The sequence below is a fragment of the Haliotis rufescens genome, unplaced genomic scaffold (genome assembly GCF_023055435.1).
Source record: "Haliotis rufescens isolate VD_foot unplaced genomic scaffold, xgHalRufe1.0.p SCAF_19, whole genome shotgun sequence".
In the NCBI taxonomy this organism is placed as follows: domain Eukaryota; kingdom Metazoa; phylum Mollusca; class Gastropoda; order Lepetellida; family Haliotidae; genus Haliotis; species Haliotis rufescens.
The window spans coordinates 3,295,612-3,323,066 of record NW_025963879.1 but is presented as its reverse complement, the minus strand read 5'-3'; the positions used below and the strand labels follow the sequence as shown (position 1 = coordinate 3,323,066).

The following is a 27,455-nucleotide window of genomic DNA, read 5'->3' as shown; positions in this document are numbered from 1 at the left end:
CCACTATTTCATGACAATGCCTCTTCTCACACTTCTCTACGCGCAAAGGCTGCTGTGCGACATTGTGTGTTTAAAGAGCTTCCTCGCCCTCCATACTCGCCAGGCATGGCACCATGTGATTTCAACCAGTTTCCTAAACTGAAAGAACACTTTAGTGGAAAGCGCTATGACGACAACGATGACCTCAAAGCTGTCGTGAATGGGTTTTTTCAAGGTGGCTTCAGAAAACTTCTTCCTGACAGGAATTGAAAAGTTTCACTACCGATATGAGAAGTGTATTGAAAACCTGGGAGATTATGTTGAAAATAAAATTATCACCCTTCACATTTGTTGGTTTTGTGTACTAGAAGTAGAACTTTTTGACCAGCCCTCGTACCTGCCACATTTGCGCATCCATTCTCGTATATATTATTTCGTAAGGGCCTACTGAATAGTGTACTACGGTGATTATGTAGAGACACGTCAGTAGGTAATTTGCAGATTTAGTTCCATAATGTTATACTGCAAATACCAGATCATGTATGTTCGTTCGCATAGAATATTTCACGCGTTTTATGGGCATTAGCCGGCGCTTCTTCAATGGAACGCGATTGATTCCCCTATGATTCTCAAGGGAGATAATCGTACGAAATAAACCGGAAACCGTGAAAACAAGAGCCTCTCTTTCGGTCAGCGGTAGAAAGACGGCCGCCATATTGTGCCGAAATTCCTGAGAAATGTATCAAACAAATTTGCTTTTATAGGTCTAAAACGTCGTTTCTGGTTTTCTGAACTTGGAGAAAATAACTTAAAACAAATGTGACGTTCTCAAGAAGGTCTACCGTTTTCCTCTATGTGTTATATGAAACAGTGCAGTCGGGAAAGGTAAGACTGCATGTGCCTATACTTATGAGAAAGCATTTTACGCGGTGCTGTCATAAATTTGTCGGTTCATTGTTTCGCGATATTCCTGTATTGTTGTAATGGATTTGTGACCGTCGTTGTGTAATCGATTTATGTGTCAACCTAAGCTTTGTGACATATTTCAGGAAATCTTGATTAGCAGTAAGATATCCTTCGCCGGTTCCCGAGCGTTTGGAAAGCTCTCGTTACTAGAGCTGGGGGAACACGTTGTGGCTACAGACGCGGCATTCATAGGTGTGAGAGAATGCCGCTACCGAGCCGAGCCAGAGTGTATGCAGATATCAACACTCATAAACCACGAGAATATTGGGATTATGAATCTCATGTTGTAGAATGGGGGTAAGTCTATTATGATAAAAGTAATCTGATATCACTTTGTATACTACTCTGTGCATGGGCATGGACACATATTTATGAAGCGTTTCTATGCCAGGAGATGTTTCGTCACTGTCACCATGTGTGATGGACTTGAACTCCAACATGTCAAATGGTCCTGTAATTCAGACAATAATTTGAAAAGCTAATAATGACAAATTACCAATGAAAACACCTGGTATAATTCATAATTTATTGGTACTCTGCGGATGCAAAACATGATTTACCTGAGAAGCACAGCTGTGGCAACAAAGTCTGCACAGCATCTAAGTCTGCACATGTTTACAAGAAGTCATGGGTTCCATAAACTAGCTTACACCTGTTTGCAAAAAAAATAAGTAAATTTTCCTTTGTCCATGGTTCAATTCAAAAAATCAAAACAAGAGCTCCACACAAGATTAGGAGTCAGTGCTCATCAAAACCTAGATTACGATATGAATCCCTCAGTTGTATGAATCCTGAGGCCAGAGACTGATCCAGAGTTTCTTGCAGCCAGCCTAGTACATCTGTCACCTTGTCACATCTTGCACAGTCCATGCAAGATATTGCATATTTTTCATATGTTTCATTTTGAGGAGTCTACATATTTAGATACATAATCATGAAAGGCCTACCTTTAGAATACAGTACCACAAACTTTTCAAACACGTGAAAATTCCCTATGACGTAATTTGTAGTATTTTGTTGCCAGTCACACCGTCGAAACAATACCCTGTGACGTCAGGGGTCATTGAGTGTGCATAAGCTCCTCCCAGTGATCTATCATCTTTACACGAAATGTCATTAAATACGCCAAGCGCTGTGGAGAGTTTTGCAGCGCATTTTATAGCAAGCACTAGTTTTATTTTGTATATATTTTTTATTTCGTTTTTCTTGTAATTCAAGTGGCTAAAAGGGTTATAAGTGGGAACTTATATACATATATTATTTTTTCAGTGCATTAATTTTCATTATTATGCACAAGAATGTAGTTTATTAGGGATGTTATATCGCTAGTGTTAGGGTAGGTTACCCCGAACTCTATCCTTAGCCCTTGGATCCCCTTTACGATCAATCACCCCTTTTCGATCATTAGGGTTAGGTACCCGTTTAGTGCCTATTAGATTACCCGTATTCTGTCCTTAGCCCTTGGATCCCCTTTACGATCATTAGGGTTCGGTAAATCTGCCCGTTTAGTTTCTATTATAGATTCTATAGCGGCTCCTAATATTCTTCACACAAAAACATCGATTAAAAAGAATGAAATGGTTTTGTGTCGAATACTTTTGCTACTGGAAACTGTCCGGAACATTCACACAAGCAACTTTCACCGGCTACAAACTGGTTGCTTGTCTTTGAGACATGTGACCTACGGCAGAGACCGTCCTCACAGAAGTTGTGGTACTGTATTCTAAAGGCTCCTCATGAAATGTTTAACTTTCATACAGAAAATATCCTAAAACTTGATAAACTATATCTATATGTATATTTATCTTCCACGTGCTGTCATCAAAGCCCTACTGAGCTAGCGATATTGTCATTTTGATATGTAAAGCTATATTGTCATACACCTCGCAGTTGCAGTAGCATGTCTATATAATAATGCAAAACAATATGTAAAGCACAGAATAAGGCTTGCATTAGGCCCATCAGTTCTTATTTCAGATTAAGTTTGTTTACAAATAAGAGAAAACTTTGATCATGTGATAAGCCTATACTGGTGGTGTGGTCCCTATAGCAGAAAATTCTCTTTTGGAATAGGATGAGCCGAGCCGAGTCAGCTATTGGCTATTGTTAACAAACTATGTTAACAATAGATTCAGATTGAAATTACTCTTATGAACATAAGTAAAGATGCTCGGATTCAGGTAGATTTATTCTATATTTTTTACAGCTGTTTTACAGCCATGACAATGTCAGTAGCAAGCAACTAATGGATTCAGAGCTACTGATAAGCAGCGTATTTGCGTAAAATACCCCCAAAATATTCAAAACCCAATTACTTTCAATTAACTTGCATACAGAAACACCTGCATTAAATGAATAACTCAAATATATAGAAACAGCACGCATAATAAACCAATGAAGCTTTTTCAGCATGTATACGGCAGAGCTAATTTCCGAAACACAATTACGAGCAAATTTACTTTCAGAGTCAAGCCTATATTTAGCCTAGCCCTATTTATTTTTTATTTGCACAATTTAGATTGGTTTTTTTTTGTCTGGGGGGGGGAAGGGGGGGAGGGCTTATTTTATGAGACAGTTAGCTGCAACAGTTTCTGTGCTTTACCAGTGATTCGTATCAGGATCGGGTGATCATTCGAGCTGACTTGGTTGATGCATGTCATATATCCTAATTACTTGGATCAGTGCTCATGATATCAATCACTGGATTGTCAGGTCCAGACTTAATTATTTACTGACTGCCATCATATAGCTGGAATATTGCTCAGTGCAGCTTTAAACGACAGACAGACAAGCCAGTGATTCAGTTAATAACATGATAAATATCCACTATAATATATCAAAGGAATTTTAATGGAATGATCGAAGGATTATTACAACAGATATAATAAACTAATATCTTGTTACTTTCATTGCTGTTGTTACTATATTTGTATAAAATAATGATTAAGGTAGCACTTAGTGTATGACCACTTACTTGTTACGTATGGAATTGTTTTAGATCAACCAATAAGTGATCATGACATGAAGGCTGCCTGTTGACAATAGTCAGATTACAAGAAATATGACTTTTAATGAGTCAGAATATGGCATTTATCATGTGTATCTGTTCTCTAACAACTAAGGTTTGGCTCAAGGCACTGGTCCTGATTTTTGTAAATAACAGTAATTTCGTGGTGATCTGTTTCAGTTCACACAAGTTTGACAGAATTAATGTAAGCGATAGTGAATGAAATAATGAATATAATTATTAAATTACTTAAATTATAATAGCCAGATTTACAATAAACACTCGCCAATTGTTGAATAACAAGACTAGTTTGCATACTTCAGGATTTGTTGACATGCTATTTTTGGTGTTGGTGTTCGTGCTAGCGTTAATGTCTTTGCTTTGGGGGTAAATCATCAAAACTCACTGTCTTCATGTGATGTTTAACGTGCATTCCACTTTACACTTACACTTTTGTGAGGATGTATGTATATAGAAGGTATGTGCATTATACACAGGACAATACATTAATATCACTCAGATGTTTTATGTATTAAAAGTGTGAAGCCCATTTCTGGTGTCCCTCACTGTGATATTGCTGGAATATTGCTATAAGCAACGTAAAACCATACTCACTATGTATTAAAAGTAATTTGTGATACTTTTCAAATATGTCTATTCAACAAATGCAGATTTCCTTATCAATCTATGAAATTAATGGGTGTTTTGATCTTTGAGTGCCTCTTCTCTCGTATTTTAGTCTGGAAGCCCAGTTTGTTTTATTCTCTTCTGGGACATTATCTGTCCTATTCATCCATCCATCATTAACTTTTACATTTTAAAACATTTCTTCTGTATCTGAAACTTTCTGAGGATGCTTCCAGCTATGGTGTTTCTAATAAGTGCCAGCATGGCAGCCATTTCCTCTAAACCTGTGGTTAAGTAAAGCTGAAATTTTGTTTGATTCCCTGCAGTGGAGATTCTGAAATGTGTTCAGACTGCAAGCTAAGGCCTTCATGCATCACTTGAACTGCCAATAATGTCATAGTTGTCTTGATTAATGTGCAGTTGTGGCTCTTTCCCCAATTGTTTTACTCCAATTTGATACAACTCTCCATCATGATCTGACAAGCTCTGTCGAATGTCATGTCCGATGAATTTGAGTAAACTTTGACCGCCAAATGAAAAAATATGATGCACAGGATGTTGAGCCAGTCAGATGTTAACTATATTGTTTGTGTAAGAATTTGGCTTCGCTACATTCCTAATGTCAACATGATCTGTTGTCAGTCATACTTTCTCTTTAGTATATTCTTCATGAGCTGTATGTTTTGTTTTTAAAATGACAGGAAAATTAATCCAGTGCAATTGTACTGGCATGTTAGTTGGTTGGTTCGTTTGTTATTTAACGCCGCACTCAGCAATATTCCAGCTATATGACGGCGGTCGGTAAATAATCGAATCTGGACCAGACAATCCAGTGATTGATATCATGAGCATCGATCCACGCAATTGGGATAGATGACATGCATGAACCAGGTCAGCGAGCCTGACCACCTGATCCCGTTAGTGGCCTTTTACGACAAGCATAGTTGCTGCCCAAAAGTAAAGGTATCATAAAGACAAGAAGAAATTTGCAATTTTAAGGGTTTTGCTTTATGTTATCATTATAAGGATTAGTGGACTGAAAATGTTAGCTTCTACAGTGTTCCCGTTTACTTTTGAAACTACCAGTCCACCAGGACTGGCAATTCTAAAAATTACCAGTCCCCCTTAATTTTTGTCAGTCCCAACTTTTCGCAAATAAAAATAAGTATGAAAATGACCTGGTTTTAATTCTTTTAACATCATGTTCAATGCAATGACGTCATCTCTGAAGTAATTTCGTTAAATCTACATGTCATTTACATAAAGTGCAGTCACATTTTTCTCTTTTTTTGTTGTTAATATTTCACGCCAAAGTTGCTACTAATATATAGTTAACCTTGAAGCAAAGCGAAATGTGATTTGCTTGCACTAAAATTAGACAAGCAGAAACCCTGACGGTAACAGACAAGCTGTCTTCATTCGAAACATATACTACTTATATGAATATAGCCAATGTTTTTATCAAAAACAAAGATTTATAAGGTACTTTCTTTGCCGGTCTACAGGGACTGGCAGTCACATGAATTACCGGTCCAAGCCAAATTTTACCGGTCAAAGACTGGTAATTACCAGTAAACGGGAACACTGTTCTATTGCCCAGATAGCGAAAAGAAATGTCAGCATTTACTTCATGTTTAGCCTTCTTGTGGAACCAAGCCATATAATGATGTACTGAACCAGCTAGTGCCAATTCCTAACTCTTAATCAATGCTTATAATTCAAGGAACTTTGAGTACCAGTAAAGTTTTGACCAGAAATTTGTGTGGATTTTACATGTGTGAGAGCATTCTTGACTTTTTATTGTTTTTAAACAGTAATCAAGATGACTACCAAATTGTACGCAAACTGGGACGAGGGAAGTACAGTGAGGTGTTTGAAGCTATCAACATCACAAACAATGAGAAGTGTGTGATAAAAATTCTCAAAGTAAGTAATATTTATCAGTATTCATTTGGATAACTGCAAACAACAGTTGAACCAGTTTAACTCACCAAGATGTTGCTATATTATAACTACAGTTAGTTTTAATGTATTATTTGAATACTGTATAACATGTTTTCAGTACAATTTGTTGTTTTATTGACAGGCAGAGGTTGTTCATCTCTTAAAGACTACCAACTGACAGTGACATGCTTCTGTCAACTGATGTAGAATTATTTTGTGAAATTTACCAATATTCAATCTTTTGAATTGAAAAATTGTATATTCTGTGGTACAAAACAAGAAAGTCCTCATATTTCAGAGTTACATACAATTGCCATGTTGTACTCATTCATGCATTCAGGAATCGTTCAGTACAAATTACCTTTCACTTTCAGCCTGTGAAGAAAAAGAAAATCAAAAGAGAAATTAAAATTTTAGAGAACTTGAGAGGAGGAACAAATATTATCACTCTCCTAGCTATTGTCAAAGACCCTGTGGTGAGTAATATATTTTTATAAAAAAGATATTGATAATTTACATAATTATTATTCTACTGCTTTGTCATCGACTCTGAAAAATGCTGTTGGACTTCCAGGGTAGTGTGTGTCCAGTGTAAGACGTAAAACAAGCTCAGAAGTAAGGGGGAAAGACAGTACAATGTGTCATGGCTATCCATGTTAAACTGTGGCATGGTATCTCAATGGACTAGCACTTTGAAACCAGCATAAATACTGAACTTCATTAAACTACGTTTATAACAAACTAAATTTAGTGGTCCCTTTAAGTTCATTATAACAGTAGTTTACTGAAGTACAAACAGCTGTACACAGAATGCCTGACTTTTTGGGGGGTACAGAATTTTGACCTAAACGTTTGGGAGAGGAGGGGAGTAGTGGAGGCAGGAGGGGGTTTAAAGATATATTCATCAGGTTTTCTCATCATAGTATTTTAAATAATTTATGTTGATAGCAAGAGTAAGTGAATTGTTTAAGTGAAGTACTGTGAAATAATGTTTTTTTTATCTTTTTTTCACATTTCAAAACATCTAGCCATAATTGACATAAACATGAATATCTTGTTGTTTCATTACAGTCAAGAACACCAGCTCTTATATTTGAACATGTGAACAACACAGATTTCAAGGTAGTGTTTTTTTGTTTTTATCACTTCTTTTCTAATTTGCAAGTTTGAAAACTTTTATGAAATTGAAAAAACAACAGGTTTACTTTAAATATTAGAAGATAGTTATTTTCAGGTAACTATTAGTTGTTTGTTTGTAGACACACAAAAACAACAATATAATACTATGTACAATAGGGAATTTTGTGTTCAGTCACAACCATGTTTGATTATGGCTGTAGGTGCTAAAGGTGAATTATTTTGCTTTCAGCAATTGTACCAGACGTTCACAGACTATGATATAAGGTTCTATTTATATGAATTGTTAAAGGTAAGTTTTTAAAAAAAAAATTGACTGGTTGTAAATGTGGTCAGGTGATAAGGTGATGTTTGAAATCTGCCCTTTGATGCTTTGACTTTCTGTATCTTGATAGTTGTTTGAATGATGAAATACCTATGGTGTCATGAAGTGTATGTATTCTGACCCACCAGATACACTCCCTTTAAGATGTATTAAATATGGCCTAGTTAATTAGGATAGTGTTTTGATGCAAGTGTATTTATCTGTATGCTCTTCAGGGTTAGAAATTGGCACTAGTCCTATAGTCCTTGCCAAACAGCCCAATAGTTAAAGTATCATAAGGACTAATAGTAATGTGCCATTTTGAGGGGTTTGCCATATATTCTCATTATAAGGACTAGTGGACCAAAAATGTTAGTTTCTACAGCTGCTCTTGTCCCCTAGTGTAAAGTAGTAATTGATTATATTGTTTTACTTCAGGCCCTTGATTACTGCCACAGTATGGGGATCATGCATCGAGATGTGAAACCTCACAATGTCATGATAGATCATGAAAACAGAAAGGTAAGCGCTGACATCGCTATATCACATCAGTATCTTTTCTCCTCTACTTTTAAGCCTCAGCAGCAGTTGAAAAAAGGACAGTAGCAAATAACTATACTTGTCTTTAAAATCTGACTGAAAAGAGATCAATTGACCCCAATCAGAGCTGCAGATAACTTTTTGAGCAATTGAGTTTTTACTCCAGGGTTTCTGTTTAATTGGGTTATTACATTTTTCATTGGGTAACCAATATTTTTTCACTCATCTATTCATCACTCTCTTGGGTCTTTCCCAAAATTAGGGAACATTTTAAGATTTAAAAAACTGAACAGATGTACATAACTGTTCATGATATATAGGCTTGACTCTGAAAGTAAATTAGCTTTGTAAGCATGCTGAGAAAGCTTCATTGGGAATTTACGCGTGCTGTTTTAATGCATTTGAGATTTTCATTAAAGGCATACATTTCTGTACGCAAGTTAATTAAAAGTAATTGGGTTTTGAATATTTTTGGGGGTATTTTACGCAAATACACTGCTTATCTGTAGCTCTGCCCAATGGTTATTTTGAATCAGTAGTACTTTGAGACTAACGGAAAAGATAGCTGTGAACTGACTGTTTTGAGGGGCAAATAAATGCAAAGTGATAATGACACTGTCTTCAATTTGGTTAATATTACAGTGAGAACACAGACATGTTTTAGGAATTGTTTGTTGTTGCAAAATTTCAATATTTTATTATACTAATTTTGTCCAGCCTCTACAGATTGGTATAGCTTTAATATTGCTTGATGGGCATTTGACTTTGAGTTGTTATTGTGCTGACTAATGTACTGGATATTTCAGCTACGCCTTATAGACTGGGGCCTAGCAGAGTTCTACCACCCAGGAATGGAGTACAATGTACGAGTAGCCTCTCGATATTTCAAAGGTCCAGAATTGTTGTTAGATTATCAGGTATGTGGAATTGAAATCATTCTGATACACAGATCAGGGATTTTACACAGGTCAGTTATCCAATCAGAATGTATATTTATCATACAATTGGTATGATAGTTGTTGCTGGTGTAACTTGCTCTGAAACAAAGACTGGAATAGTGTAATAAAAAACTTGTAATAAGAGCTGATTGAACTTTGGCATCCTTGGGAACATACATGAGAAGCCCTGTAATAAAGAAAATTAGATATGGACATTCTTCAATTGTATTCCTGTGGGATGTTATATTTTGGCGTCTGGTTAAAAGCCAATGGGTGAAATAACCTGGCTGAAAGAATGTAATCATTCCCTGATAGATTGTTATATAGCGATCAGCCAGTCTGTCTGTCTGTCTGTCCGTCCGTAATCATTTCCTTTTCCAGGGCAGAATTCCAAAACCATTAAGTGTATTTGGTTGAAACTTGGCAAATCTATCAGGCACATACTGAAGTGGTGCCTTATGATATTTTGGCATTTTTCTAATTTTTATTTTTTTAAATTTTTATGGAATGAAGTTGGACATAGACTCAATTGAGGATGGGGTTCATTTCCGGGGCAGAATTCGAAAACCATTCAGTGTATTTGATCGAAACTTGGCAAAGCTATCAGGCACATACTGAAATGGTGCCTTTTGATATTATTTTTTTTTACGAATTTTTATTTTTTTAAATTTTTATGGAAAGAAGTTGGAACTAGACTCCATTGGGGAACGGGTTCGTTTCCGGGCCAGAATTCGAAAACCATTCAGTGGGTAAACATTTTATGCTTCTTAAAGATCATTCAACTGTTGACTCATTACATAGAGAATTGCGTTTTTACTAGTGGTTACTTTACAAACAGCTGCCGGGGGGATATGTCATCTTTCTGATGACTCTTGGTTATCTTTGCATTATTTTCATATGTCATATTGTCTATAATATTTATATGAACTAGTTTCAACTGATCTTTTCTGGAACGAAAGAAATTTAATCGACTTAGACTTTGGACTAGTCACAGATTGGGTCTGACCAGTGCATATTTGTAAACTTGCAGCTGCATTGTTAGCATTGATGCTGAATCTTTAAAGACCATTTATGTAATGGATTACATTGAAGTATGATTTACAAACATGGGCGTAATGTTGTCGGACCCCAACAGTGTGAATCATTACTAATGCAGTGAGCCACTGGTTTGTCTGAACCAGATTTATTTACCGACTGCTGTGATGTTGCTGGAATATTGCTGACTATGATAACATTATTCACTCACTCAATCTATTATAGCTTCAGCAACACTGAGGCAAGGTAGTACCCAGTTAAGTCATCAAAACTTAATGGTTGGCAAGATGAAATGGGAAATTACTATTGATTTAAATTAAAGTTTACATATCAGACAACTGACAAGCTGATTTACACTTTGTGTGTCCACTGCCTTGTCAGTGTTTAAACCGTGATAAAGCTGACAATAATTATAAAGTAATGTTCATTGTTGCTCATAATGATTTTGTTCACCCTACAACTTAAATCACAACACTTGATGTTTGTTTGTATTGTAGATGTATGACTACTCTCTAGACATGTGGAGCCTAGGGTGTATGTTTGCCAGTATGATCTTCAGAAAAGAACCTTTCTTTCATGGTCATGACAATTATGATCAGGTGAGCGCTTTCATGTTATCGTGAGCTCTACAAGAACACTGTACATTCCACAATGGTCACAACATAATGTAAGTTTGGAACTACATGTATGAAGTATTTATAATAAATCTCTATGGAATAAATTATATTCATTTGAAGTAAACTGTATTGAAATGTAAGTTTGAAATTGAAAATATCACTAGTTTACCCAGTAGTTGGTTTGAAAGAATTGATGTATTTGGTCATATGAGAAATTAATTTTATTGAATACCAGTTTGAAGTCAAGTTAGCATGGTGAGTGAATAAAATTTGGTATTTTCAAATTTAGTACCATCATGGCAATTCGTGTAGCAATCTTATTCATATTAAAGTATGAAAGATGTTCATGACTTCCTGTTTGTTACTCTGCATTCATTCAGTATTTTAAGATTTCATTAATAGTCCTTGCACATGTAGGTATGTGATATGCAAACAAATGATTCATATGAAAATACTATGCATGAGAAAGCACTTAACATATAATTTCCACTATTGCTTTTGTCTGTATCCTATGAATTTGTTTATTTGCAGTTGGTGAGAATTGCAAAGGTTTTAGGAACAGATGACTTGTATGCATATATTGAAAAGTACCAGGTAGAATTAGACCCAAGGTTTAATGATATTCTGGGAAGGTAAGTTGAGTTGGAAGCAGTTAGTCATACTCATACATAGTTGTGATAACTTATGCCACATTAACCTGAACATTTTGGGCTTTAGTATTGCATCAGAATTTAGTTACAGTTACCTACCATCGATTCTAACGATACTATTGAATTGTAGATTTTTTGTTTGAAGTTATTTGTGCAAAATTGGTATATAGTAGTTCTTTTCAAACATTTTAAAGTTAATTTTATGTAAAACTTTCTTACAAAATCTTCTTCACCTAACATAAATGAGCTTGCATGTTTGTATGACAGTCTTCCTTGTACTATGAAGTGTCCTTGAGGCCTGGGTTGGTTACATATTGGATCTTTCTGGTGAAGTAAATAAGTTATTTATCATTCCGACTGCAGGCATTCAAGGAAACGATGGGAGAGGTTTGTCCACAGTGAAAACCAACATTTAGTAAGTCCCGAAGCCTTGGACTTCCTAGACAAGTTGTTGCGCTATGACCATCAAGAGAGGCTTACAGCTAGAGAAGCCATGGATCATCCATACTTTTGTAAGTTTCATCACTGCAATTCTGATTCAGTGCAGTTACAGGTCTTGTTGACAAAAAAACCTCCCATAAACACCAACATGAAAAAACATTTTTATGATTTCAGAAATGAAGTGGTGAGTCAGCCTAGTCTTTGATAAGGGTCTTGTTTGGCTACAGTGCCATTGTAGATTTTAGTGTTGAATCAAATCAGAATATTTTTGTCTTTGTGTAACCTGTCTAATGGGGTCTCTTCATGTATCGATAACACTTACTATCTGTGTTTGTATATCTTTGTTTCAGATCCTATAGTAAAGGAACAGGGTAGAATGTCCTCCATGTCAGGCCACACTTCTCCCACACCAGTGTCGAATGCGGCAACGATTGGAGGTAGACTGTGTTCCCCGCTCTTGAACACAACATATTCATGCACTTGAGCAGCTCACCCTTCTACAATCATTGTCTCGTAACATGGTGCTCAAGGCTTGACAGTCTGGCTTCCTTCAACGTGTGTCTGGCTCTTTGACCATGTTTTCAAAAATACACATCTTGTCCCAACACCTACTAGGCTTATGTGTTGGGAAAGGAGAAATTTATCTTCTGAAAAATATGTTTGCAAATGTGATTGGTCACATATAAATGTAACTTCACTGGCAGATATGCAGACTTTTTTTTAAAGAAGATATTTCATTTTTGATGCATTTCTTTCAATTCAAACTACTAAAATATTAAATTTTGAAATTGTTTCCCAACATTATTGTTTGCCATAAAAAAAACATGGAAAGATGGCCATTGTATTCCAACCCAGTGAAAAGTGCTATGTGAAGTTGGTGGATGTTGTCTCCTTATCAGAGCTGAGACAGTGTACAGCATTAGTGTATATACCAGCATGTATGTGGAAGGCTGAATTGACCCCATTGTTGTAATGCTGATGTAACTATGAAATCACAACCTCAGTGGTTCATATCAGCTGTCAGTGACATTGTTATGCATCCACAGTTCTGCAACTATCTGTACTGTTTTCTGATATGCTTATTTGTGCTACAACAAAAGAGCAGGAGTTATCTGTGATCCATATTCCTTACTGATTAATGATTTGGAGAGTGAGCTTTTTCATTCAACAGTTAACATGCAAAGTTTGTTTTTGAGAGCTACTTAATACCCTCTGTGCTTCATCCGTTTGAAGTGTCTTGTATTTTGATGAAGTGCTTTGGCTGAAGGCATTCAGTTTGAAGATGTCGTATGGATGTATAGAGTTGTCTAGATAGGAGTCAGTATTTGTACATTGCTTTCCCTAAGTTAATTGCTGTAAGAGTGAGATTACAGTCGGTCCACCTTAAGGCCCTTGATACTAGTCCTCTATACATGTACAGAAATCAGTAACACTTAGCTAGGTCAATGATGTAACATGTGTGCAAATGTGTGGCTTCATCAGGATGGCAGGTTTGTTGCTTCATAAGATCAGGCTGGTGTGTGCGTGTGTCTGTGACTTGCTTGTAAATTGCTTGTAAATGAATTAATGGACATAGGGGGTGGTTATGTATAAGTTGATCCAGTGATGCTTGCTCCGACAGCTTGTCAACCTTACTGAGTGTTTGTACTGTCCTCCCACTACTGGCTGTCTTTAGTTCTGTCTGACCAAGCCTTGAGCAGACTATCGAGCATACATCCATTATCATGCTACCTTCACATACACAGTTTGAAACTCTAATCAGTAAAGGGTAGCAATAGAATTGCAGTAGCTTGCATATTTCAACTGAACTGATGCACTCATGTTAACATGCATGTTTGTCACATGATTTTGAGAAAGCAGAGGCAGGACATTCATTTTAGCAGATTTCAACAGAATAATACTTGGTGTATACGTGCTTGCATATCAGAATGTTTCTTTTCATTCTCTTTCTACTGAGTATCTTTAAAAAATATTTTAAGATTGAAAATCTATAGATTGAGTTGACATACCTGCATACTAACTTCTGCTTTCTCTATTTATAAATGTTGCTAAGTTGAGCTATAAGTAATTGACACAGGACTTTGCTATTCTTTGCTTCATTCCCCCACTTGAAATAGTTTCAATTATCTCATTTGAAATCATGTCAATATTACAGTGAAAACTGTAAATAAGAAATCAAGTCAAATATTTTTTTATAACAGACTATTTTTATGCCTAAAGGATATATGAATTGAAGACATGATATTCATTTGTCATACTTAAAACTATGTCCAACAAAGCTGCAGAGATGGAAAACAGTTTTATATACATGAAATGCTTGGCCCTGCTTAGTTCTGTATATTTTATTTTGTTAGATGTGTGGACAGAATATTTGCAATGGATAATGAGAATGGCTGAATTTTCACTGTCATCTACTGAAAAGAATTAAATTGGTTATTGCTGTACTTCCGCACACTAACAAAAGATCCTCCTAGATTACAATTGACTATTCCATCAATTTTGTCCTGCCCCTAAGATAATGCTATGCACATTGACAAATCTCATCTGAATACACATAGCTAGGTTGTTACAGTTATGGAGAGGAGTATGTGTATTGAGGGAGATAATTGGTTTGCATGGCTCTTTATCATTTGTAATTCTCCCTATTCTGAAAATGTCATATCTTGCCCCTATCCTCAACAGATTTTTTTGTTTAGAACCCTGCGTAGACGATTACTCTGAATTGGCAGTATTCCAATGTATTATGGCAACATCTCTGCAGCTATGTTGGTGTGGGTAGCAGGCAAGTGAGTCCTGTTCTCATGTCAGTACTGCTTGGTGCCGTCTGGTACTGGCTGACTGGCATGTCTGTCTGTGTCTGTCTGCAGGTCCAGCAGTCAACAGCGGTGCTGTGGGTGTGTCCAGCTCACCGGTCATGACTCCCAGTATGTCGCCCCTCCCTAACACTGCTGCCACAGCGCAGACCTAGACTTCTGCAGCACCTGCCTGCCTGCCCGCCCGCCTGACTACCCCCACCCCTCTAGTACATGAAGAGGGACATCAGACTTTCCTATGGGGGTGGGGGCTCTACCTGCCCACCCACTTGCTGCCACCTGTATTCAATTGGTAGAAGGGAGGGAGGGAGCAAGCCTGTGGGCCTACAAGAGATTGCAGATGAATACAAAACTGACTGACTCAATTTGTGACTTGCACTGGGGCTTCATTCATAGGATGGATGGAAGATGGTTTAGTGAATTAAAAAAAGACTGTCGCCGTGTCATCATCTCAGTTATTTCAGTAGTGCTGCATGCACTGTTAAGCAAACCTCATCTTTTGTCCTCCCTGATCGTCTCATAGACTGTAATGTATTTGTTGGTTAGTGGTTCTGCGTTCCCAGTGGACTCAAATTGTACTTAACTTATTTGTGAGTCTGTAATATGATAACAAATGTGGGGCCACCACCTTATTTTCTCCCAGACAATGAAGAATCATGCCATTCATTTGACTAATGTTATTCATATATGACAGAAACATGGGCAATTGATTTATGTTGGTATCCCCTCAGCTCTCATTGTATTAATTTGCATGATCGCATGAGATGTGTCCTCAGCAGATTGGTAAAGCAGTTGAAGTAGTAGGGTGTGCCTGCCTGCCTGCCTGCCAGGCTTTTTGTGTTATTTCAGCACACCACTACATGCCTACAGTTGCTGGTGCTTCCATCTGCTGCTAGCCTGTCTGTCTGCCTGCCTGCCTGCCTGCTAGCCATGCAGCAGTGTCAAGTCTCATGGATCAGCATGTACAACTTCTGCTCCACAGTTGAATCTGACGGTTATTCGACAGCCAATATGACCTAACTAATACAGACTTTGTGTTGCAAATTGTGCCGCATTCCTAGCAATGTAGTACTGGTAACTCTCAACTTGTATCCTGCTGGCAAGTGTAGCACTTCACAAGGGTGTAACTGAATGATCTGTACTAATACATATACATGGTCTAAGTCATTATTTAAGGTTGGCAGCTGTGATGGCTGTCGTCCCACTTGTGTAAGATATGGATATGACAGGTCTTCATCATGTGACTTTCAGTGTTTCAAAGCAGGGTATTTATAACCTGAATGAATCCATGTCGGTTGTATCGCACAGAGAAATGTTGTTGGACTTGAAGCACCTTCTACTGAATCCAGTTCGTCATCTGGGTCATTCAGATATGCTGTTACCTACTGTATTACTGGTACATACTTGTGTTTCTTTCACTTAGTTTTAACCTTATGTTAATCTAATTAAGAAAAGCTTCTGCAAGTGAATATTTATGTGTCCACATGAAGTATGAGTGTTCATGAGTAAATAATTTACAGGTCGTCATTCCTCAGATATTGTAAGTTTATATGTAATGTACACACATTAAAAACAGATTTATATATTATCCTTGCTTTTGTAATTGATTGTAAAAGTATGTCACTATGGTTTGAAATAGCACAGACCATTGGAACCAGATCTCCAATTGCTTCTGTCATGATGGCCTTACCTCATGTTCTTCCGTCTAAGCCAGTCATTGATATTACATGATTGGCAGATATTTACATTTTCAGTGGATCATAATTTAATCTCTTATTCACAGTCATATAGTATCAAGATTTCAGGGAAAGGGATGATTGGAATCAAAGTTGATGTGTCTACTGGATCTGTCAGGATTTCATGTTTAGCTCACCAGACCAAAATGGATGGATGGGCGTATGTCAAGACATATTGTCCGGCATCCATTGATCATGTTCATTTTCTGCACTTAAAAACAGAATGAAGTATATTTAACTGTCAAAGTTCAAGACATGAAAAGCTGTTTAAACCAAATTGGATTGAGAATTACCTTTTAACTAATTTCCCATGAAGTTAATTGTACAGTAGTGAAAATTTGATGCAACTCAATTCACATCAGGTTGAAGGCAAATTTGATGGTAAGTTAACATTCTATTGATGTGCCTCCCGTTCAAGATAGGCTCTTCGGTGACATTTTGAAATGCTTTAGTCAATACTAGTTCAGGAATTCTGTTTTCCATGCATATCATGTAGGGTATCTCTGACTTGCTGTGCTCACATGTCTTGTTTCTCAGTATAACAAATAAGAAAAGACTTGAAGGTGAAGTGTTTTATGAGGTAAGATAATGTTCATGCTCTTTGAATTAAACAATTTACTGTTTGGACATGAAACAAATGAATTAACAGTGTATGTTACAAGGTAATCAATATTTGTGTTCATGCTTTTAATATAGTGACCAACAGATTTATTTTCAATGTTGAGCTATTCTTTGTGGTAACTGGAACTGTATGCTCTTGTTCATTCATATATTGACATATAATCAATCTTGAATCTTAAACAAAATGTGAGCAATAGACCTATTGGCTCTATTTTGCAAGAAGTCTAAATTCTCAAGGCTTTAAGTTCAGAATACTTTGAAACCCTTTCGTTCTGTGATTATCAGCAATATTGGAACTTTGTTAAAGGGCCCAAGTATGTTTAACAATATGTATTTCCAGAGAAATCCCATTATTGTTTTTGTAATTTATAGTCCATTATATTTTTAAAGGCAAGATTATTTTGTTTGAATAGTTTTCATGGGTTTTGTTTTGTGATAAGAAATGGTTCTTCCAAATTATGACCTGTGAATGAAAATCAGTTTGTATGACGTGTGTTTGACATTTTGTCATCTTCATAACATAGCTGGGCTTGTCTAATGTCTCAAAAGTCCAAAAGTCACTTTCACTGTCCAAACCTTACATAACATATTCAAATGCTGCAGTACCTAACAAGTTGTGGATCACAAGAAAGGATCTTGCACAATAAAACGTCACATTTAACCTTCAAGGAGTCGCTTAACAAACATTTTGATTAATCTTTTACTCATCCTATTCCTGGTCAGAGATTATTAACCATTAGAAATATACAAGTTAACAGTAATTTATAGTTAATGTTTTATGTTATTAAATTGGTAATGTGAAGTACAGTTTTCCAAATACTATCAATAGGAAGCTAAAACAATTACAGGTGTGGCAGTGCTGTTTATCTAGCAATGCCATACCTATGAAATTTGCCGCAAGGAAATAACAGTGTGTAATGCATTAATATATCATCGGTTTTAACAGCCAAGCTAAACTATTCTGGGAAGATTGACAGTGTAAGTTGAGACAGCTTTACAAATTAATGGTTTTAGTGATACAAGTACTCCCAATATTCTCAAAAGGGGCACCAGGGTTGTGACTATTCAATCAAAGATCAGTATGCCAAAACTATGATTATTTCATTTGAGTATTTGAAAGCCAAATCGTGAGTTCAATATACTACTCGAAGTACACCCAATTTGTTTCATATGACTTTATTAATCTGTCATGGCATGCCAGATTTATGATGGTCATATGGAAAAATCATGTGTTCTTTGACTTCTTTTGAGTAGTATATTGCATATAGTCAGATAAGGAATGATATATTCCTTGAAAAATACTTTCTCTGAAGCTGTTGTCTGGGTGAGAGAAGTTTGATTTCATACAGTTACTATTGTGCTGTGAAATACTCAATAAAGGTGAATGCATTTTGGTTCGAAAAGATTGTATCTTACTTTAGAGAAGAAATGTTAAAGTTGGTTTCATGTGTTCTATTATCTGTGTCTGTGTGTACAGCTTTCTTTGGAATAGTGAATGCCTCCCAAAACTACTAGCCAACGCTTTGCCAAATGGATTGGATAGCGTTCAGTCTCAACATTGAATAAATATATTTTTAACTGTCATTCTTTGTAGGCATTAAAAACGTATATTATTTTAATTAAATTTGTTGTAGCAGATCCCGTCCCATGTGGCGTTTTCGTGTGACTATTTTATCATGTACATCATATACATTGTGTGCTGAGGTTTTGTATTTTCTTGCATTTATTTGATCGAACCCTGTATCATATTTTGTTCCTATCATGTTGTAAAATAATTAAGTGAGCAAGTTTTGTGGATTCACTTGAAGTTATTGTTGCAAAAATGGCATGTGACTGTTTTTGATTGTCTGCCCCGCCTACCCCCAGCAAGTTACAGTCTACTGTCTTTTCACTCAGTTTTCTATCGACAGAAAACCGCCTGGGCTAGCATTCTGTGGCTTGTTGAGTGCGACTCCTCACACGACTCTTTGTGTATGATGTCACATCTGACCTTGAACTTGTGTCCCCCTAGCCACATGCTATGATGTGTGCTTGACAGACACGGCACCAAATACAACAGTCTGTTCCTTGTCTTTGTTCTCTCGGTTGCAAGTGGCTGGATGATGCCCATTGGTTGACTGAGGATCATGTGACTGCAGAATTGCTGGAAGCTCTTGACATAAACTTCGGACAACTTGGTGCCCACAGCTGTTCAGCTGAGTGGAGTGATAAGAGTAGCTATTTTTGCAGTCAGATGGATTAATACATATGAAATAAAATGAATGACTTGCGAAAGAATATGTAATAGTTGGTTGTTGTTTTTTTGTCTTATGAACACAAGATTAAGTGCTAGTGACAAAGCACGATGCATCAAGGTCAATCATTTGCCAGTTCAATTTCTTCCCATAAGAACTGGATGTTACATTTGTTGTCATAACCACAAACACAGTAGTATTGTCATAATTTTATTTCATATTGCCACTGGCACTCGTGTACAAAAAAAGTGTTGTGGACCTGGCATTGAAAAGTAAATGCAAGTGTCTGACCCTTCTGAAATCACCTTGCCTTTCTAGTTTACATGGACTACTGTGATACCCATAGTCTTCTAAGAATGGTTTTTCTCCAAAGGAAATGCACATGCCAAGATGCATTCCCTAGGGCCACAAACATGATTCTTTCAAGCAATTCTATAAATTTATTATCCACACCCGGAAATGAAAATGATATATGTACAGTTCATGATGACTGACATTCCTAAATCCATAACACACCACTAAAGCACTTTAACGGCTTCTTATGAACAAACTCAAAATACCTACAGACGATAAAAGAACTTTTAAGATTAATGTTGGCATAAGACCCAAAAAATAATTGTGAAACAAGAAGTAAATATTTCTATTGGATCTTGTAACTTTATATAATGCTGACAAATTGCAATGTCCTATTCTTCATAGAAAATGTGCTCATGTGTATGAGCGCCAAGACCTTAAGTCTACACAATTAACATGTTCCTTGATAAATATGACGAAGCTGCTCAGACAATATAAAGTACTTAATTACATATTTCTTCAGTCAAAGCCATTTATCATCCAAAACTGGCCTCCCCAAAGGAGATACTACTGCAATGAAATTGCATCACAATGCTTAACAGACAATTGTGACATCACTAATCTCTGTAACTGAACCAGGTAAGCAGTATTTTTTCCCCGTCCAAGACACTACTTATTACTGTTTACAAACAAAGAGTGAGATGATATAAACGTTTATCGACTCGTGGTGATATCAAGACATTCTGGTAAGATTCTATATATATATATGTAATACATATTTCATGAGTCCTTTCTTAACTGAATTTCAAATTGGGCAAATCATAAATAAATCAAGAACAGAAAGTACTGAATTGATGTATCTTGATTTTGTAAGATACCACATTTATTCATGCTGAGCCATCATTATTAGCATTGGTAGTTTCTGCAGTTCAAACTACACCATTGGTGATCACTTGTAAGTTCCAATGATACACATACTGCAATTGATACATAATGGAAAAAAATATCACTGATTATTATAACAGTACAGTTTTAGAAAAGATCAATTTCAAATCTCCACCTGTCAAGAACAAAGTTGCTTCATATATTGCAATGAATTCAATCAGACATTCCTAAAATCCTTCCAACTTGCACACCACTAATGGCCTTGTGTCTATTTACATGGGAGTCAATGCTTCCTGCATGTGAAACTGACAGTTCCTATATCACACTTCATTCATGTTAAATTAAACATGCGCCAACAGAAAAGGTCATCTCAAATCAATAATTACCGAAACAGATTTTAGGACAGTGTATCTTTCTCCCTTCATACAATAGAAATAAAAATATAGTATTTACACCTATTATACAGAAACTATCATCACTGCATTTTTGCTTTCTTCCGTGCTATAGCATCTTCCACTGCCTTAAGTTGTTTAAGAAGCTCTTCTCGTCGTGAGGACATGCTCTTCTTCTGTTTGACTGCTGGGACTGGGGGAGTTGGTAAAGGTGGGGGCACACCTGGAGCAGGTGCCCCCTTGCCACTAGGAGCAGCCTTGGCTGCTGCCACAGGAGGTTTAGATGGCGCCTTAGTTGGAGAGATTGGCTTGTCCTTGGGTGGAGATTTCATCTTTTCAGGTCTTGACGGCACCTTTTGCTTCTCGCCTAAAATTTAATATAATTCTATCAATACACAATACAGAATATGATTTTGTTACAAAATATGTCATTTTTATGCAGAAAGTTACATCAATTTACTTCTTTTTTTTAAAAAGATTGAAATTACAGCTAGTCTTCAGTGACAATCATAAATGCCTGACACAATGAGACTTCTCTTCATTGAAATAGCTTCCACAAAAGCACACAAACCTGATGCAGCCTTGGCAGGTGGTGGTGATATGATGGCCTGTCGTTTCGAGGGAGGTCCTGTAGCAGAGTCGGACTGCCTTCTCTTGGCAGCTGAAGGACCAGGGCCTGGACCCCCAATCGGCTTGTCAGCAGGCTGAAACAATAGTTGAAAAACATACCTGATACTCATGTTCATTTGCCTTGTAGTAAAGGTATTGCGATACAAATCTCTATGCTCTTTTTGTACACTACATTGACAATGGACAACATGCAACATCTGTGATTATGGTAAAACTTATAGGCTGCCATTCGGTATAAAAGTACAAAGTTGAAATAAAGGACAAAAGTATGCAATAATAGTCAAATGTTATTAATAAAGGTCAAAATACAAAACAAACATGCCGGTAAAAAAATACAAAGCTAAAATAGTGGTTAAAAGTATGCAAAAAATAGTCAAATGGTACGAAAAGATATATGAAAAGAAAGAAACAATGTGTACTAAAGAATGTCAGTGCGTACAAAAAGACACTAAACTGCAAAAGGACGTTGATAATAAAGAACACCAGATGGCGCTGCAATTTGTAAAACATTCCAGGTTTAATCGGCTTTTTCCGCTGTGTATATGATAACTGCATGCCGAGGTGCACAATGTAATATGTCATTCCTCATGCACCCACTGACTGACTTCACATATGTATAATGTACACATTGTGTATATACACACCACTTCAGCATGTGATTGATACATCTTTCAAGTTTCGATCAAAAATACTGAATGGTTTTCGAATTCTGCCCCGGAAACGAACCCCATCCCCAATCCGAATGGAGTCTATGTCCATCATCTTTCCATAAAAATTTAAAAAATAAAAATTAAAAAAATCCCCAAATATCAAAAGGCACCACTTCAGTATGTGACTGATAGATTTGCCAAGTTTCGATCAAATACACTGAATGGTTTTCGAGTTCTGCCCCGGAAAAGGAAATGATTACGGACGGACGCTATATCCCACTGCATTATGTACCAGGGGGATAAAAATGAATGTTGTGCAAGAATTGCACACTGTCAGCATCACTAATGGCAAGCTATTTTCCCTATCGAATGTAAACCTTCGCACATTACTTATATCGGTGTATGATAATAAGTGTTGACATTTGCTGTGTATTTTTTACGCATAACAAAATTTCAGACAACACTTAGCAGTGTCTCTTTTTCAAATCGATTTAATATTTACAGTTACATTTACACCATTGACACAGTGGTGCAAGAGCGCAATTCTTGCACAACATTCACTTCTGAGATGTTATGAAAATAATGAAATATACATTGTGCACCTCGGCATGCAGTTATCATATACTCTGCGGAACAAGCCAATTAAACTTGGAATATTTAACAAATTGCAGCGCCATCTGGTGTTCTTTAGTAGTTTAGTGTGCCTACGTGCTAACTGACGTTCTTTAGTACACAAAGCTCTTTCTTTTCATGACATATTTTCGTAACATTTGACTATTTTATGGCATACTTTTTACCTTTATTTCAACTTTGTCTTTTTAAACTGGCTTCTTTTTGTTTTGTATTTTGACCTTTAGTAGTAACATTTAATATTTTATTCATAACATGTGGCTATTATTGTGTACTTTTGTCCTTAATTACTTAATTACGTCCATAAAATACTCCTATCCCCTGCCAATATGGCATGTCCGGTTGTGTGCAATGCATTAGCTCCTGTGAACTATGTTCACTGGGCCTTTTTACCAAATGGCCTAGTTGTAGCACTAAAAAAAGTTACTACTGGTGGTGTTTCCCATCTGCAGTTTATGATAGAATATGTAACTTTATTTGGAATGAGTATTGATGAGACATACGGACGAACAACTTCTTTATTACAATTAGGGGCGATGGTTTCGGTGTAGGTTCTAACACCGTTATCAAGCAAGTGAAGTACAGAGTATGGTTGACAAGAATATATACAGGATAGGAGGCAGTGTTTAAACAGTCCAGTAGGTTTAAGATCAGTTACACTGTTGTATATGTAATGAGTTGTGTTTCTGCATGAAGTTAGTCAATGAATGCAACAACCGGGTCCATGACACTTTTGGAGGAACATACACACAAGCAATGCAGAACTTACCAACAAGAAAGGAAAAGTATTCAATACTGCGATATGACATTATGTGCCAAGCTTGGAGAAGAAATATGGTACTGTTTTCAAGATCTGCTCCGGAAACGAAATGTGACAGACGCACGGACGACGGAAAGATGGACGGACGGATGGCACCCATTCCAATATCCCCCTTCCACTTCGTGGCGGGGGATAACTAGCATCATCAATAACTCATCACAATGCCCCGTCACTGACTATGTCAATAAAGGCATCATTATTAGCTTTGTCTCTTGAAAAATAAAAATTATTGTTGACATCCAAGATGTATCAGCACAACAGACAATGAGCTTGACGGGAGACAGCAAAACATGATTGGCTAACCATACCTTGTTGAGGAGGGTAAGCTTAATGTTGGACTTCTGTCCAACCAACTTGAGGGGATCCTTTGGTTTGACCGGTGTGGTCGGCTGGCGGCTTGGTGGAGGTCCCTTCCCTCGGATGCCTGATCGTCCATCTTGCCTCGACATACGGTCATCTCCTCTGTCCCTATCCCTATCTCTCTCCCGTTCCCTCTCCTGATCAATATCTCTCCTGCGAGGAGGATGAGGCTCATTGTGTTTTGATGGTGGCTTGTCAACCCTTTTATCTATAACAGGCATGCTTCCAGATAAGTCTCCACAATGTAACTGCTTGTAAATGACTGCAATGGTTTACAGTAGATTCTTTACATGCTACATTCAAACCGAAAAAGTTGAAAAAATGATTTTGGATGATAAATAGTACCGTATTTTCTTGAGTATAGTGCACACCCATGTATAATGCGCACCCCCCTCTAGCGGGTTCAATATTTTGGAAAAAAAGAAATTTGAATATTATGCGCAGAAAAAATTTACACCGTACCCTTTCAGCGAAGTCCGGCAAACGAATGGGTGCTGAGAAACTTCGTCAGTACAAATTCGAAATTTGAGATAAAAAATCACCAGACATGTTTATTTACCGTTTAAATAGTATTTATTGTTCTGCTAGGCATCGTTTTATATCTAGGGATTAAGATTACCTTGTGTATTTTCTCATAAACTAAACTGGAAACAGCAATCAGCTGTAACACACGTTTTCTTGGAATCGACCGGTGATTCGGTCAAGACACACCCAATGATATAACTTTATAGGATTTTTAATGCAAGGATAGGCAACAATTGTATCTGAAACTTTTTTATCAGGAAGAATATATTCCATTATTTTCTTAATGATATGCAGCCTTTACTAAACATATTTAAAATAATAATAACCCTAAGCGAAGCAGCTGATCGCTATTGCCGGGTATTATTTTTTACATGGAACCAGTCTGACCAGTCACCGTCAAGGCTCACACGCACGTGATCGTGTGATCACGTGATCGCGAGAATTTCATGTTGACATGGAATCGTCAAACAAAAACAAATATGACTTTTAACGAGTCAAAGTATGTCATTTATGATATATGTATCCATTCTCTGTCAACTAAAGTTCGTTTCAAGGCGTCAATAGCGGTATTCTGACCGTGGTTGCTGTTAATAATGGTGAGTTGTGCGATCTTCCGATCGCTTCACACACGATTTCGCCGAAATTAATAAAAACAATATAATAAGGAATTTAGAATAAAATTAATGAAATAAGTTACAAACATAAGTCCAGATATACAAAGAACACTTTTTATAGCCAGACAGTGTAATTACATGATTATTTTGCGTACTTCAGTATGGATTTGTTGACATGGTATTTCTGGTGTTTCGTGCTCACGGTAATGTCTTTCCATGGGGGAAAAAAACATCCAAACTCATAATTCGTGTATAATGCGCACCCCCTTCTACACAGCTGTGCTTTTCGAAAAAAAGTGCACACTATACTCAAGAAAATACGGTATTGTTTAATGATAAAATGACCTTGACTTATGACACAGTCATGACATGAAGAACTTTAGATTATTTTACAGGTATCATCACTACTTCGATTTCTTGAGATTGAATCAGAATACACGTACCTTTGGTCATCACCTTCTTCTTTGGAGAGACAGGCCTGTTGCTGCCTGGCAGATCTCGGTACAAGTGTTCTGAATCAGCACTGCCACTGGAGCTGGTGGAGGAACTACGAGACCTTGACCTTGACGACCCACTACTGCCACTGCCGGAGCGGGAGAAGGAAGAGCTGCTGCTACTCCGGGATCGAGACAAACTGCTGCCACTGGAGCTCCTGCTGCCAGCCCGAGGCGTGGGCCTGGACAACAAAATAATAACACTCTAATATGTTTAAACTATTTGACAAGTTCATCCAGTTTTGTTACCATGGTTACTATTTTACTAGAGTTCGAGACATCTGAAATACGGTCAATGAGATGTAAGCTAACCTCAATTGTATTTTATGTAAACGGGACAAAGAAAGCAGAAGTTCACCAACCGACAACATTCTGAATATTTGCAAAAAAAGCGCCTGACAAAGTGTGTTTTAGATACTACTGTAAGCATTATTCCTGCAGCAGTATACACCAAGAACAGGCTTCTCACTTTGTCCTCATGTACAAATGTTCCACAAGTGTAACATGACAACTTTGTAAAATCTAAATATTTTTCACTCCCACAGCAACCACATGACCAGAAGTGGCGAGGTCACAAATAACCACTGCTAGTAACAGACATCTGAAACAACTTTGCGAGGAGGTAGCAAAGTCATGGGTGGGCATAGTAGACATGGTCATGCAGGATAAGTATCCAAATGTAAAAAAATATCTGGTAACTGGATAGCATCCTGAGTGGGAAAAACGGAGACTACACACCTTCCTGTCCGATAGAGCCACATGAAGTAGAGATGGAGGTGTGAAATCCTAGTCATGGAAAACAGGAAAAGTAAAAAAGGAAATAATGACTAGTGAAGACAGTATCCAAGCACCAAACACTCTCCATGATGGTCCGGGACTGCGGAGTTGATAATTCTGGCTGGAGCAAATAGTCTATCAGTGGCAGACCGAATCGCTTGCACACCAGGATAAAGGCATCAGCGTGGAGCATCAACTCCGTGGCAGCAACTTTGTCCGGCCTGGAGAGAGTGTCCACCAGGATGTTGCGACAACCGGGGACTTGCAGGACAATGAACCTCATGTGTAGTCAATCCACTAACTGGATGAACCGGAACTTGTGGAAGGATGAGTCCCCTGATTGCGAAGACACCAGACGACTGTGATGTTGTCTGTGTATATGGCAAGCGCTTGGCGCTGAAGCATGGACTGCCAGTGAGACACGGCCAGGACGAGTGCTTTCAATTTCCAAATTATGTGCAACCGGAGCTGATCGTTTGACCATTGCCCGGAAGGCAGTCTGGTCCTCCATTGGTCCTGAACGTCCCAATGTAGTTTGACAAAAGTAGGAAGGAAGTTCCAGGTAATGCTTGTTGAAGATGGCGAGATTCTGTATCGTTCGGAATTTGGATGAATTCTTCTTGGGCACCAGGAACCCTGCTCAATAGAATCCTGGATAAGCCACTGGATCGAAAACTGTCTCAACCGTCTGCTTGAGCACAAGAAGCTGAATTGTCTGGAGCAAGAACTGAGCCTGACAGGGGGTGGGCATCTAACATGGGGTAAGAAGTTAGCAGTGGGTCTGTCTTGAGGGAG

The 27,455-nt window shown here is 37.3% G+C and overlaps 2 protein-coding genes across 4 annotated transcripts in view; one reads left to right on the top strand and one right to left on the bottom strand.

Annotated features, from left to right (window-relative positions):
- The first annotated feature begins 657 nt into the window (after positions 1-657).
- On the top strand, positions 658-19,634 carry LOC124121452 (casein kinase II subunit alpha). Of its 2 annotated transcripts, none has more exons than XM_046484450.2 (13): positions 658-864; positions 1,029-1,242; positions 6,394-6,505; positions 6,898-6,999; positions 7,595-7,645; positions 7,893-7,952; positions 8,403-8,486; positions 9,311-9,421; positions 10,975-11,076; positions 11,626-11,726; positions 12,108-12,256; positions 12,536-12,622; positions 19,266-19,634. In XM_046484450.2, the coding sequence occupies exons 2-13, from the start codon at positions 1,148-1,150 to the stop codon at positions 19,280-19,282; spliced, it is 1,071 nt and encodes a 356-aa protein (XP_046340406.1). In that variant the 5' UTR covers positions 658-864; positions 1,029-1,147; the 3' UTR covers positions 19,283-19,634. The 2 variants fall into 2 exon arrangements, with proteins under 2 accessions (XP_046340406.1, XP_046340405.1); XM_046484449.2 differs by having other exon boundaries at positions 15,053-19,634.
- A 152-nt stretch (positions 19,635-19,786) lies between these two features.
- Positions 19,787-27,455, bottom strand: part of LOC124121450 (zinc finger CCCH domain-containing protein 18-like) — a 32,624-nt gene continuing 24,955 nt past the window's right edge. For both annotated transcript variants that reach the window (XM_046484445.2, XM_046484446.2), the window contains exons 16-19: positions 25,833-26,065; positions 24,199-24,458; positions 21,732-21,864; positions 19,787-21,527 (exon numbers count right to left, since the gene is read on the bottom strand). In XM_046484445.2, the coding sequence (XP_046340401.2) occupies positions 21,244-21,527; positions 21,732-21,864; positions 24,199-24,458; positions 25,833-26,065 (910 nt within the window). In that variant the 3' untranslated portion in view covers positions 19,787-21,243. The remainder of the gene's footprint in view (positions 21,528-21,731; positions 21,865-24,198; positions 24,459-25,832; positions 26,066-27,455) is intronic.

Excerpts from the sequence above, each read along its gene's own strand:
- LOC124121452 (XM_046484449.2), top strand. The coding sequence starts at position 1,148 with ATGCCGCTACCGAGCCGAGCCAGAGTGTATGCAGATATCAACACTCAT. Across the intron at positions 6,506-6,897 it reads GTGTGATAAAAATTCTCAAA|CCTGTGAAGAAAAAGAAAAT; the intron begins GTAAGTAATATT and ends TTTCACTTTCAG. Across the intron at positions 7,000-7,594 it reads CTATTGTCAAAGACCCTGTG|TCAAGAACACCAGCTCTTAT; the intron begins GTGAGTAATATA and ends GTTTCATTACAG.